Source organism: Paroedura picta, chromosome 2, assembly GCF_049243985.1.
Source record: "Paroedura picta isolate Pp20150507F chromosome 2, Ppicta_v3.0, whole genome shotgun sequence".
NCBI lineage: Eukaryota > Metazoa > Chordata > Lepidosauria > Squamata > Gekkonidae > Paroedura > Paroedura picta.
This window is the reverse complement of record NC_135370.1, coordinates 132,249,930-132,264,289: the sequence shown is the minus strand read 5'-3', so window position 1 is coordinate 132,264,289 and position 14,360 is coordinate 132,249,930. Positions and strand designations below refer to the sequence as shown.

General features: G+C 45.7%; 1 protein-coding gene and 1 long non-coding RNA gene across 5 annotated transcripts in view; one reads left to right on the top strand and one right to left on the bottom strand.

Moving 5' to 3' along the window:
- Positions 1-2,026: 2,026 nt before the first annotated feature.
- LOC143830373 (uncharacterized) lies at positions 2,027-4,470 on the bottom strand. The gene is made up of 2 exons (XR_013228434.1): positions 4,380-4,470; positions 2,027-4,052 (listed from the first exon to the last, which is right to left on the bottom strand). It is a non-coding gene; the product is annotated as an uncharacterized LOC143830373 (long non-coding RNA).
- A 156-nt stretch (positions 4,471-4,626) lies between these two features.
- TYRO3 (TYRO3 protein tyrosine kinase) overlaps positions 4,627-14,360 on the top strand; it is an 88,129-nt gene continuing 78,395 nt past the window's right edge. The window contains exon 1 of one of the 4 annotated variants that reach the window (XM_077322813.1): positions 4,627-5,178. In XM_077322813.1, coding sequence (XP_077178928.1) covers positions 5,082-5,178 — 97 coding nt within the window. In that variant the 5' untranslated portion in view covers positions 4,627-5,081. The remainder of the gene's footprint in view (positions 5,179-14,360) is intronic. The other 3 variants (XM_077322809.1, XM_077322811.1, XM_077322812.1) reach the window with 3 other exon arrangements.

Sequence of the window (14,360 nt, the reverse complement as noted above, 5' to 3'; positions counted from 1 at the left end):
TATACTATGGGGCAAAATCTTCCTTTCCCATCACAGAAGGTCCACTCCAAATTAGACTTCTGTGTGCCTGCTATTTGACAGTAGAAATTCTGGTCTCTCTGTTCTTAGAACTCACACATCATGCCTGGCTTCTTGGCCTTGAAATCTTGTTTTGCTCTTTGTAGCTAGACAAAGCCACCAATCATGTTCTTTACATTTTTTATTAGCGTTCTTTCATAATGATACTATTATGATGATTGTTAGATCCAAAATGTTATAAACAGTAACTCTGGTTTTCTACCAAGGAATGTGCCGTACTTAACCCACCCCTCTCACTTCATGAATATCAGGAAAGAAGCAGCCAGCTGGGAAAGAACAGAAAGTAACTTACAAGGCTGAAAACAAGTAGGAAAAAAAAGGGAAATTGTGGGAAGAAGCGAGACCTTTGCTGAATAAGAAATACTTCTGAATAGGCATATCATAGAATCTTGTCCACGGGGACAGATTTTTATGGAGAATACAGCGCTATAGAAGCCCCCGTTTTACTTACAATGGCAGCTGCATGATGAGCACGGCAGTGCAAAAGGGCCTTTATTAACTAATTAACAGTACAGAAGAGGAGGTACAATCAGGCAACTTTGTTGACAAATGGATTTCATTTATAACAGATGTCAAAGCATCAACATTTCCCCTTTAAAACAATGACTTTCTGTGTTTCTGTACACTAAAAAAATCTGAAAAATTTCAGAAGGATTTGAAATGGAGAAGCAACAGGAGGAGAAAAAGGAGTGCCTGATCTTTTCTTCACTTCAAAACCCCTACCCACTCCTGTGCAATTTCAAACATATGGTTGCATCTTCAAATGATGCCCATGGAACTTGGAGGGGGGGGAGGTTTTTGTTTTTGGCATGTAGAAGCAGCAGACAGGAAAAGGATTAAGTATTCATTCTTCTTCCTCTCTGCTGCTTTTCTACACCCAGTCCTGCTTTTGGTAGGTATTTATACAGCCCACACTCAAAGATCACTGCACATCTGTCACAAAACTCTGGTATTTTGGGAAAGGATCCTGAGACATGTTTTCGGGCAAATGTGATGCTGTAAGATAGTGTGACCTCGAACAAGCCCAATGCCCTCCTACAGCGACAAAGTGCAAGGGAGATTCAAATGGGTAGCCCTGTTGGTCTGAAGTAGCACAATAAAATCAGAATCCAGTAGCACCTTTAAGACCAACAAAGATTGTCAGACTCAAAAGCTTGCACTCGAAAGCTCACGCCTTGAATAAATCTTTGTTGGTCTTAAAGGTGCTACTGTAGCACTTTTATTGTGCTACTTCAGACCAACATGGCTACTCATTTGAATCTATCCTTTGAAAATTGTAGCGTTTTTAAGACTCTTGTGGCACAGAGCGGTAAGGCAGCACATATGCAGTCTGAAAGCTCTGCCCATGAGGCTGGAAGTTCGATCCCAGCAGCCAGCTCAAGGTTGACTCAGCCTTCCATCCTTCCGAGGTCGGTAAAATGAGTACCCAGCTTGCTGGGGGGTAAACGGTAATGAGTGGGGAAAGCACTGGCAAGCCACCCCGTATTGAGTCTGCCATGAAAACGGTAGAGGGCATCACTCTAAGGGTCAGACATGACCCAGTGTTTGCACAGGGGATACCTTTACCTTTATACTTGGGGGAAAAGAGCCTCTTGTGGCGACAGAGTGGTAAAGCAGCCGACATGCTGTCTGAAACTCTGCCCATGAGGCTGGGAGTTCGATCCCAGCAGCCAGCTCAAGGTTGACTCAGCCTTCCATCCTTCCAAGGTTGGCAAAATGAGTACCCAGCTTGCTGGGGGTAATGACTGGGGAAGAGAATGGCAAACCACCCTGAATTGAGTCTGCCAAGAAAACGCTAGAGGGCGTCACCCAAGGGTCAGACATGACTTGGTGCTTGCACAGGGGATACCTTTACTTTTACCTTGGGGGAGGAGGAGGGGAGGCAATTGAGAGCACAGAATGGTGGGATTAAGGGGTACAGCAAAAAGAAAGACACACGCAGGCACCATTTTGCAAAAACAAAAACAGTTTTGGAAAATTGGGAGCAAAGCATCATGGGAGATTGCCTCCTTCCAACTCACAATGCACAAAACATATTGTGAATTTCAGCCTGGAAAATGAGGGGAGGAAAGCCCAAATGCAGAAAGCAAAAGTGTCATCTTGCAGCATCCAATGGAAACCCAAAGCAAGGCTAAAACAAGATATGTCTCAAATGTAGAAACGTCTGAGAGGCAGAGTGATTTGGGGGATCATAAGGGCATTTAAATAAAGTGAACAGGGCTGTATTATAATGGAAAAGTTCAAGGGGTTGCTTTTTACTAAAGGAACAGGACCATAGGCTACCCCAGTGTTTATTGTACTGCATTGGCTTTATTTTTGTAATTTCATTTTTTTGCATAATATATTTGATACTGTTCTCCCTTTGCATTTTTTCCCTAAATTTGTAATCCAAGTCCTCCTGCACTGGCTATGGATATCTTAATTTGTCTGGTTATTTTATTTTATATTTTATATATTGTGTCATTTGCTTCTCGTATTAGCAAGGAGGGCAGGCTATAAATAAATAATAAATGGCATAATTATCATCCATTATAGACAACATAAACTTCTTGTGCAAGGCGCTTGAGTGAATGGTGGCCAGGGACCTACACATCTTCCTCATAGGAGTGTTTCATCAGGATCCATTTCAATATAATTTCAGGCCTGGATCTGAGACTGAAACTGCCTGGCTTTCCCTGATAAAAATCTTGTTCCATGACAGAGATGGAGTGTGTCTCAGTTGAGTCTCTTGGATTTAATACCACGGAAAATAGCATTCTTCTTGGCTGCTTCCGGTCAGATTCATACCAGAAGGGGATGTGGGGGGGAACAGCTGACCATAGCACTTGTGCCATTTCATCTCCTGTATTCTTCAACACCTATGTGAAACCACTGGATGAGGTTGTGTGCAGATATTCAGAGTGAAACGCTGCCACTTTGACCTCTCCCTTTCATCTGACAGGGGTGAGGCCCTGGAAATTCTGAATGCCTTTTGGGATGGATTGGGCCTAATAAATGGATTGTTAGTCCAGCTAAGATGAGGTGATAATAATGGGTTCAATAATATGGCCAATCAGGAATTGAGGAGTTTGCCTGTTCTGAATGGGGTGGCATACCTCTTGAAGGAACTGGTTTGCAGCTTGGGAGGGCTACTAGAACTAAAGCAATAGATGGAGGGGGGGGGGAGTTGGGTTTTTTTGGAGTTTTATTGTAAATTGTATGACGTAAGCTGCAGTGAGCTGGCAGGTCCAAGAGCAGTGACCTAGAAATGGAATAATAAATAAAATAAAATAAAAAAACAATTCACAGGACTTTTGACCAGCTCTGATTGTGGTATGGCAGCTGTGGCCATCTCTGGAGAGGCATAGAATCCTGAGCTCCTTGACAGGTGATAGATAATATCTATCAATGCTCCAATAACATCTAGTTATACAGTTATGCAACCTTTTTCAACCTTTCGACCAGGTACTGCTGAAATATTTCAGGCTTCGAGGTACCAGAAGTGATGTCAGCTAGCCATGCCCCCCTGCCATGCCACACCCCCAGAAACAGGAGAAGCCTAGGCCACCAAGGTTTAAATGACTAGGGCCCCTCCCCTTCCCACCCTCTCCAGGTCCATCATTGGCCACTTTTGAAAGGGGAGGGTCAATTGGCCCAAATAAGGGTAGAATTTTTTACATTAAGAAAACCATTTTCTTCTTCGCTCAGCACTGGAAGCAACAGGCACAGGATGGAGGGCAAGCCCCATCTGTCATTTTGAAAACTCCCACATTGCAATACCATTGAGGGAATCTTCGTGGGACCATATGGAACCATGGTGGGGAAACCATGCGGTAATGCATTGTGCGGCCATTCTTCCACCAAAGTACTTCCATGCTGTGGGAGGATCTTGATGTCTACAATGGTTTTCCTGAGCTTGATGATTCGTGTGCATGCCTAGTACCAGGTTTCTATCAGGACTCCCACATGTTATTCTGGAAGAAGCAAACTGTCCCCTGCAAGGAGGTAGAAGATAAAGAAATGGGTTTTTGCATCCTGCCTCTCCCCCTTTACCAACCAAAGCAGTTTATAATCGCTTACTGTTCCTCTCCCCACAGCAGACGCCCTGTGAGCTAGGTGAGGCTGAGAGAAGGTCACCCAGCGGGCTGCATGCAGAGGAGAGGGAAAGCAAATGCGGTTTTCCAGCGTAGAGGCCAGCCCCCCTCCCCCCCCCCCCAAAAAAGAGAGAGTTCTATGAGAGCTTAATTCCCGCCCCAGCAACAGGGAGCGCGTGTTTTGTTTTGCGAAGCCTTTCACCCCTCCAGAGGCAACACGCACCGTACCGGCCTGTTACTTTCCACTTCGTTGGGGCGGGTGGGCGTGGGTGGTGGGATTTAGTTCAGGAAAGCGGGGGAATAAATAGAGGCGTTAAATATTCATGAGGCTGCTGATGTCACGAGAAAACGGGGCTCGGCCCGGTGGCCTCCCCAAAGCGCCATTTCCTGGAAGCGAAGGCAGGCCGAAGGAAGGGCGACGCGATGAAGACCTGGCCAAGGAAGTCGTGGCGCCGCCGGCAGAGAGAGGGTGCTCCGAGCCCGGGAAAGCCAAAGCGCGGCGCGATCGCGGCGTGAACTGTGGCGTGCCGCGGGAGGCCAGCAGGGGGGGGACCTTCCCAGCTCTCGCCGCCTCGGCGCTCCTGGCTCACTAGCGCTGGGCAGGCAGAGGCAGAGGGAGAGAGAGAGAGAGAGAAGGGACAGCCCAGCGCCCGCATGGCTCCCGAGTCTTCCCCCTCCGCCTGCTTGCCTTGCACTTCGCCTGCGTGTTTGTGCCCAGGGCGCTAGCAACAAGCGCTGCAGCCTCCGGAGGGAGACCCTCGGCTAAGCCTCGCGTTGGGTCCTCCCCCCTCCTGGTGTTGCCATCCGCCCCGTTCCTTCTTCTTCCTCCCGCCTTCCTCCGGTTTTTTCCTCCTTTTTTGTTGTAAAGCGAGGAGAGGCAACTGGGTTGGAGGTGTCGGGGAGGATGGTGAAGATGATGATGTGGAAGCGATGGAGATGAAGCAGAATATGCGGATCCGGGGACTCCTGTTGCTGCTGCTGCCGCCACTATGGGCTCTGCTTCTCCGGGACGCCGCGGCTGGAACAGGTAAGAGTCTTGTGGAGACGGAGCGGAGAAAGAAGGGTCTTCTGCCTGCTCTGGCGGGCGGGGAAGGCGGGAGGATTGGGAGCGGGCCGGTTGAATCCTGAAGGTATCCCCCCGCACCCCCAACCGGGCCAGCCCGTCGGTTCGCGACCCCTTTGGTAACAGAACTGTTGACAATGTACTTGGGAAGGGACTCCAGAGGGACATGAGAGGAGGGGCCATCTCTGCCATCCAATGTCCAGTCGTCACATTGCCCCCCCCCTCCTTTCACAGTTCGTGGGGTGGAACAGGCCTAATTCCTCCTCCCCCCTATTTGATACTCAATGCTGAAACAAGTTGCAGAACTTAATTTTTTTTTTTTTAAAGCCCAGGGTTTTACTGAATAAGGTGATTTAATGCATTCACTTCATCTTTCACCTTGGTGCAACAAAGTCAACAGTTTGCATTGTCTGAATTTGGGCAGCAGCCGCCCCTGTTTTTCCACAATGATGTAGGAAACCGGTTTTTCTGGACAAAATGAATGTATTCTTGGAACGGTCACGATTTGAGTGCTACTGTGACGTGATAGTCTTCACCTGTAACCCGGACAGATTGTTGAGTCTTTGAATGTCTCTTTATAAGTCTTTGAATGTCTCTTATAAGTTTCTTCTAAGTGCTTCTGTAGATGACCTCATTACATTTTTAGAGGTCCTAAATGGAGATATATTAGTCACTGGCTGAAAGTGGACTTGTGTCCACATCAGCAGCAGTGTGTTAAAACTGGGGGGAAATGACACGATCTGTGATTCGATAAACAACACCTGTGTGACCTTCTTTTCCAGCCTTTAGAATTTTTATTTCAGTTTTTGCTTTTAAAAATATGCTTTTTGGCCATATTGCTTTTGAAGCCAGCACTGTTGTTTCCTTACTTGAATGTTACCCCTTAGCCTTTATGTGTATGAAAGGTCTCCTTTATCACCTCAGTCCCCAGACATTCAACAGCAGTGCCAAGACTGCTCCAAAGGGAACTTTTCAAAATGATTTAAAAAATACTTTGGTACAAAAAACTTCTAAAGCACATGGGTTGTACATCCAAAGCATAGTTTTGGAATAAAACAATGTAGCCTGTTATTATTATGGTAATAAATGAGTAACCATCAGATATTTAGAATCTGTACACTGTACACTGAATTTGCAGAACTATTTGGAAGTAGTATTTTTATCCAATTCCATTTAGTGTTTTAGAAGCTAAGATACTTTTGCATTTCGGATTTCACACCCAAATGAAAAGCTGGGTGGATGGATGGACATTCAGTTAATTCTGTATATGCGAACTTGGAGGCTCTGAGAATATACCAAGAAAAGCATTACTAAATGCATTTGAATACTTACAGGAAGAATATTATTACAAGGTACAGCTTGTCAGAAATCTGACAAATGATCAACAACTCACCTTTATGTAGAGTGAATGCTGGTCGCCAGGCCAGGTTATTTCACTTAAAGCCAGCCCAAGATTCAAAGACAAAACCTGTTGTCAATAGCTCCTAGACTATGTTATTTAGGAGTGGTCCATCTTTGGCACTACGCTAGTCCATTCTGCCACCATAACCTCAGAGCAGGAATTGCAGTTCCTGCGTAGTGCCTAGGAAAACTACAGGTGTTATTGCCAGGTTATGGAATGTTGGAGTTTTTGGTGGGGTTCATTGTTTCCTGGGTTAGATGGCTGCATAGTTGTGCGGCCGAAGCTGAAGTCAGTGTTGAATGAAAACAGTCTACAATAGACAGGAGTGGGGGAGGGAGAGAGAAGCAATGATGAAAGGAGAAATACAGCCATGACTCATTGGCACTAGGTTGATAATTCCCATTGCAGTATATTGCATAGGATTCACAGCTTCTGTCTGAAGACTTATGAAAAGGTAGAAAAGTTAACCTATTTCTCAGATGTTCCATGCTGCATAGGGTTTGATCTAAGAATTCCAGTAGCCATGTGAAATCTGCTGGAAATGCTGCTATATGATTATGTGGTTGTTGCCATGTGTGACAGTTGCTTACTTGTGGTTTGCCCCACTTATAGAAGATCCTTAACACTTCTTACAAGTGTGTTATTCTATGACCTCTCTTAGGACTGTCCATCTGGCAACTATTGGGTTGTAGTTCCTTTCTGTGATACATCCTGCCCTTTGGAATGACTCACTAGACTAGGGGCATTTAGGAAGGTGTGTAGAAAAGTTTTCCTTCAGAGGGCATTTGGAAATGTGTAAACCATTTGGGGCAGATCTGGCTTGTGTGTTAATTGTGTCATGTGTGTTGATATTTATCTTGTTGATGGACTGTTATTCTATTTACAACTTGTAGTTACTTTGCCAGCTGCCTTGAGTTTACTGAGACAAGGTGGGATATAATACTATAAATAAATAAAATGAATATGTAGCTCTCACATTCTATGACCATTACCATGCCATGGATTCATCAACCCTAAACTTCAAAGTCAAAGGATCTGAACTCTGTTCTTGCATATTTAGAATCTGATAGAAGATACTTTGAGGGATTAGGGCAGTGGTCTTCAGTGAATCTGAGAGACTGCCTCCCTGCCTATACCCCCAGAAGAGCTTTACACTCCACCACCACCAATTGGCTGCGGATCCCTGGCCCTAAAGAGACACGTTGGTCCTCAACAAGGGCCAGGACCTTTTCAGTCTTGGCCCCCACCTGGTGGAATGAGCTCCCCCTGAACTTCAACAATTCTGCAAGGCCTGCAAAAGGGAGCTCTTCCACCAGGTGTTTGATTGAGGCCGACTGACTCAAAACATCTACAGGTCCCCCCCAACTGAGAGGTTGAATCTACCGAGGGCTTATCAAAGTTGCTTGTTGAAATGTTGTTCTAGCTGATATGTTATTGTTACTTGTTATATTGATATCTGTTAGATTGTTATTTTTATATGGATACTAGAGGCAAAGCCCATTGTATCCAGGATTACAACGGGCGCTAGAGCTTGGCAGTGGGAAGAGGAAGGGGAGGAGTTGTCCAGTCTATAAGGGCATGGGGTTGAATGTGTGTTGTGTGGGAGGTTGTGGTGGTATGGTGACAAATGAGGGCATGGGTGTGGAGATATGGGTGTCAAGAACCTGTGGTGTGGAATGTTTGTTGAGTATGGGAGAGGACTGACCTTTGGGAATTGCGGCATAGTGGTTACAGATGAGCTTTCCAGAGCCATGTCCTCAGATATGTGAAGGGGAAATTAGACTGGAGACTCTTCTTAGGGGGAACCTCTGCAACAGCTTCCAGTTTCACCTGCACAACAACCCTGTGTGGTAGGTCTCAAAACTGTAAAGAGTTGCTTGGATGTTTCTTCCCTCCAGCAGCATAGCCAGCCACAGCAGTATTTTAAGTGAGAAGGGGTTTTTCTGTAGCCTTCCTGTCAGCCAACTGTTTGGCAGAAGGGGAAAGTTCCCTCTCCTCAGTCAGGGCCAGTCAGAGGCTCCTTCGCAGCAGGCCTGAAGGGAGGGGAAGGGAGTGCATTCACCAGCCTCCTGCCATCTCTGTCAGTGTTCTGAGGCAATTTGCAGTTGGACTTGACAGTTAGGACCGCCTTGGGAAGAATAGGGCTGGCGCATCCTGTCCAAACCTCTGTTCTCATCCTCCTCTCCCTGCGGTGGTCAAGAGCAGACTGGCAGCGATGTCTCCAGATTGCCCCTGGCTGGGCGGGTTGGGAGGTACTGACTGGATGGAACTCTGGTCTGTCCTGGTGAGGGCCCAATCGGATTGGCCCCTTGGCCCCTGGCTGCGCGTACCTCCAGATTGGCCCCTTGGCCCCAGACTGACAAGCGGAGGGGCCAATCAGAAAGCGCTTCGCCAAGGGGCCAATTGTTGCCCCCCCCATAGTGGACTGAGCCCACCCCCATGCCCCTTAGCCTTTTATTTATACTGCAGAACACAGTTAACAGATTGTTCTCTGTAAATGTTCTATATGTTTTATGTAAACTGCCCAGAGCCATAGGGAAGGGCGGTATAAAAATATAACTAACTAACTAACTAAATAAATAAAATAATGGTTTATAACCTTCAAATGGGCCATGGAGAACTATCTGTGGGGTCATAAACCCCTATAGAACTACCATTTTGACTGCTTTTTCTTAAGAACTCCTTCTTGAGCCTATGGGTCAAAGGTCCCATGTCTCTTGTCTTTTTGCATGTGTGCTCAGGGGATCAACAGGATAAACAAAGCAAGGTCTCTCAGTGGTGGAGAGCATTTCTTTTTGGCACAGATGAATTCAGAGACATCTCTCACGTGCCCTGAAAAATTCCCTTTATTTCTCTTTACCTGGTCTGGCTGGCTACCACTAACCGTTGTTCTTCCAATATTCCAGTGCTTGTGGAGCCATTTTCCTTACAATTCAGGTTCTAATTCAGTCTCCTTGTTTTATTATGTGACTGGTGTCATGTTAATTCCTGTCAGTTCCAGTACTAGTACACTTAGTGGTTGCCTATTTGTTAAAGGCGGTTCTGAAGTCTGGAAGGGTTAATAATTGCTGGATTAGGGCGCTATTTCCTGACAGACATTTTCCTTTCTTGAGAATGATTTTTTTCCTAGTAGCAGTCAACAAATGCAGAAATATTAAGACACTGCAAAGATTCTGTTGTTAGACCTAGCTATTAATTAGTTAATAAGGTAATATAATGGTTGGCCAGGAAGTACTGACTAATTAAGAGTAAAGGACCATAACAAACCAGCCTGCTTAATCAGCATCCAATATAGTACTATATCGCACTGAACATTTTTGAGGCCCAAATATCTGTGGTTCCTGTGCAACCAGCACGACACACTTTACAGCCAGATAGGTACAGTCAGGATGGCAAGGAGATTCCACTTCTTGGTTGCATAGGAAGTCTACCCAGATATGGAACAATGTTTTGTTCTGTCAGGTTATGGACTGGTAAACAAAATCATCCTATCTGCAAGGAATATTTTCAAGTATTATCAATAGAGCTAATTTTCAATGTGGCTAAATCTGTGGATACTTAAATCCAGACTGTGGAGCCCCAGGTTTGCAGAAAAATATGAAATTGACAAATGACACATCAGGGAGTTAAACCCTTCACAATATCAGAAGCAGTATCTGTAGCTATAAAAATGAATGCTCTCAGTGGCTGTTGCTAAGTAACCACAACAGTATTGCCAGCCTTTCCTTTGTTTCTGACATTAAAGGGCAGGGGAAGGGGGCAGGACACTTTCCAGGGCTGCTTTGGTTTTAAGGGAGGGCCAACCACCCCGTATTGAGTCTGCCATGAAAACGCTAGAGGGTGTCACCCCAAGGGTTAGACATGACTCGGTGCTTGCACATGGGATACCTTTACCTTTATCTTTTTAACCATAGCAAGAGCCTCTTGTGGCGCAGAGCGGTAAGGCAGCAGACATGCAGTCTGAAGCTATGTCCATGAGGCTGGGAGTTCGATCCCAGCAGCCGGCTCAAGGTTGACTCAGCCTTCCATCCTTCCGAGGTCGGTAAAATGAGTACCCAGCTTGCTGGGGGGTAAACGGTAATGATTGGGGAAGGCACTGGCAAACCACCCCGTATTGAGTCTGTCATGAAAACGCTAGAGGGCGTCACCCCAAGGGTCAGACATGACCCTGTGCTTGCACAGGGGATACCCTTACCTTTTAACCATAGCAATGATTGGCAGCAACCACTAGGTGACTTGATTCCTCTTGACCTCCATGAGTCAGTCGATCATGCCTGGCTTCTTGCTACAGTTAGCAGCAGCCACCCCATAAAAACAGTGAGATGTACTGGGTAAGGTTTCAGGCTAAGATCTATGAGAACCATGTTTCCAGCACCATTCTGGTGTGGAAACTCATGGGATGACTTAGGGCCAGTTATCCTATCTAACCTTACACCTCATAACCCGCCACCAGCCATTTTAGGGAGTGGTGGGAAATAAATCACATAAATAAATACATGAATGAATAAAATAAGAGTTGTTGTAAGGATAAAATGGAGAAAATAAGAATTTTGTAATCTGTTTAGGGTCCCCTTTACATTAGGTAAGTAGGCTGGTGGGTGCGCAGCAGAGAAGGAAGCAGGCAAAAATAAGGACTTTGGATGGAAAGAGGAAATAACAAGCAGGAGAGGATGCAATAGAAAAATTAGGTGTTCTCACAAGTCCCCGTGGGTTCCCCACCATGCAATTGGGTCTGTTCCAGCAGCTGGCACTATGCAACTGGGCCCAAGTTTTCTCAGGTAGTGGTTTCTAAAGGAAGGGGAAGCTGAAGATGGGAGCAGATAAAGGTAGGTTAGTGAATGCAAATGAGAGAAGGAAGCAGGAAAAGGGAAGAGGCTGTAGGAGCTCTCAGAGAGGGAGAGGGGGAAATGAGATGCTCTCTGCAAGTTCTTGCAGGTTCTCTGCATGAAACTAGATAATTCAAGTAATATATAAAACAAGTAATTCACTTTCATTCCATAAATGAGAAATAGCAGAGTATTATAGCTGAGGCACACTACTCCTTTAATCCAAATGTTTCAGAATCCTGTTTAGCAGCTTATGAATTCTATACTAAATGTAATTTGAAGAGGCATTTGATGTTTTTTTAGTTATTCCTTTGAGTAATCTTAACACCGCCCGTGGCGCTGCAGGACTAAATAAATAAATAAAATGGTAAGGCGTTCTGAGGCGGGATGTGTCCGGGATGAGGAAGGGTCCGGATTGGACCCTTCCTCCGGACAGACAATCGGAGGGACCAATTGGCAGGTGCGAAGCACCTGCCAATTGGTCCCTCCGATTCCCAGCCCCGAGCAACTGCGAGCCACGGAGCCGCCGGCAGCCTCCTCTTACAGGTAGCCTTCCGCCCCTTGCCTGCCCCTTGCTCTGCCCCCGTCTGCTAGTGCCCATTGTATTCTTTATACAATGGGCTTTTTTACTAGTTATTTAATAATCATGGTTGAAAGTTAGGAGGCTCTCTCTCTCTCTCTCTCTCTCTCTCTCTCTCTCTCTCTCTCTCTCTCTCTCTCTCTCTCTCTCTCTCTCTCTCTCTCTCTCTCTCTCTCTAGCGCATATATCCTTAGGAGCCTATCTTTGTGTTAAGCACATGTATTTCATTTTACTGACTACCAAAACACTGTATGCACCTAGTTCCTAGTTCTCCCTCTCTTGAAATCCCATTAATGAGTACTTGGGGCAGCACACGCCTTCTGTACTTTGACTCCTTCAAATCTCATTGAAACCTTGAAAAGGCTGATAAACCTTAGCTGGTTCTCAAAGATAGCAACGTTTATTCTTGATTAGCCCTTTCAGCCAATTAGATTACGGGAAGTTTTGCTGGTAGAGGATGTTGTGTGTGTCTCAAAGATTGGCTGGCATTTTATTCATGGACCTTGTGTATCTATGGAGTGATTATGTTGGGTTTTATGTACTAAGTTATAGAGAAACCTGCTTTAGCATGTGCATGATGGGAAGATGAGGGAGAATGCTTTCGGGTAGTCATGCACACAAACACATAATTTATGCCACTGTTGAATTATAACAGCTTTCTCAGTGGATTCCTTAGTCCATCAGCCACAAAAAGTTGTTTCTAAATGTACATTATAATTTTGCCAACTTTCCTATCTTCGTAAATGTATTAAGTTAACAGAAATAAGAAAAGGAAAATTGACCAAATGGGATGTTGTGGATGAATGGGCTGCAGTGGTCACCTCCAGATTAGACTATGGCAGTGGTTCTCAACCTTGGGGTCAGGACCCAAATTGGGGTCACCTGGCCCCTTCCCCAGGGTTGCCAGGTTGCCCACTGCTGCTGCTGCAGAGGAGGGTGGAGGTGGCGGGTAGAGGGGGGGAGCCATGGCAGTGACCACCTCCACGCCACCTCAATTGTGCATGCCACCTGGGCATGCGTGCACTGCCACTGCCGCCACCAAGTTGGGGATGTAGCAAAGGTAAGGTTGAGACCCGCCGGACTATGGCAACTTGCTCTGTGGAGGACTGCCCTTGAGGCTGCTCTGGAAGCTTAAACTGGTTCAGAATGTGGCTGTGTGGGTCCTCATTGGGACTGAATGGAGAGCCCGTAGTTGACCTTTGCTTTCCCAGCTGCACTAGCTGCAGATTGAGGACTGAATCAAGTTCTGGGTGTTGGTTCTTACTTTTAAAGCGCTAAAAGATTTGGAACTTTCGCATCTGTGAGACTGCCTCTTCTACTACATTCACCCAAGAAGTTAGTGAGTAAAACTTGATCAAGATCCCCAGCCACAGAAAGGTTACATTGGCCTCAACCAGGCCAGGGCCTTTTCAGCCCTGAACCTGGGCTGGGGGAATGCCCTACTCAATGAGATCAGGGCCCTGTGAAATTTTAGATGGTTCCTCAGAGCCTTCAAGACAGAGCTGTTCTACCAGGCCTGTGGTTGAGACCTAGAAATATCAACAATTCTGGGCTCCTTACCTAAACTAAGCACCTCAAATATTGGCCAATACCATCCTGCTGACTACTGAGGATACACTTTATGTGTTACTCTTTAGAGGTGGCCCTTCTGAAATTGCTAGATTTTAAGGTTGTTAGACGTAGGATTTTAGGATTTATACATTGATTTTATTGTTTTATTGTTATATTTATGATGATTGTTGTGAGTCATCCTGAGCCCCCAGGGAAAGGAAGCATACAAACGGAAAAATAAATACATAAATAAAAATAACAGTTCAAAAATCTCACACATTACTGCAGTGTTGGAGTGAGCAGCACTAAACGAGGGTCTGCCCTGATCCAGGCAAAGTGCTTGTTCCTTCTTTTTATTCTAATCTAAAATGGATTTCCCAGGATCATGTGCCTATTTAGTGAAACCGGACATGGCCACAGCAGCTTGGGCAACTCTGCTGCCATCCACTATTCAAGACGCCATTCTCCAGTGGGGGCCCACAGCTGGCTGATGCATGGAGGGCACTGAATGAATGAATCCTGGGTGCTGAATGAATCCTGGGATGGAGGCCAGCCTACCACACATGAGGAGAGCACTTTCATACATGCTGAATATGGTACTGTAGAATCCAATTGCAAAGTTAATTACAAGTGTGTCATTCAGTGTGTGTGAAAGTGCCTTAGGCACGCGTTCTCTTCAGACATCACACACAGACAGAAAAAAACAGCACCATTAACATCTTCCACTGTATAAGTTGCTATGGCCTGCATGAAGAAAACAAGGGTTCACGTTCTGCTGTGGGGGCAG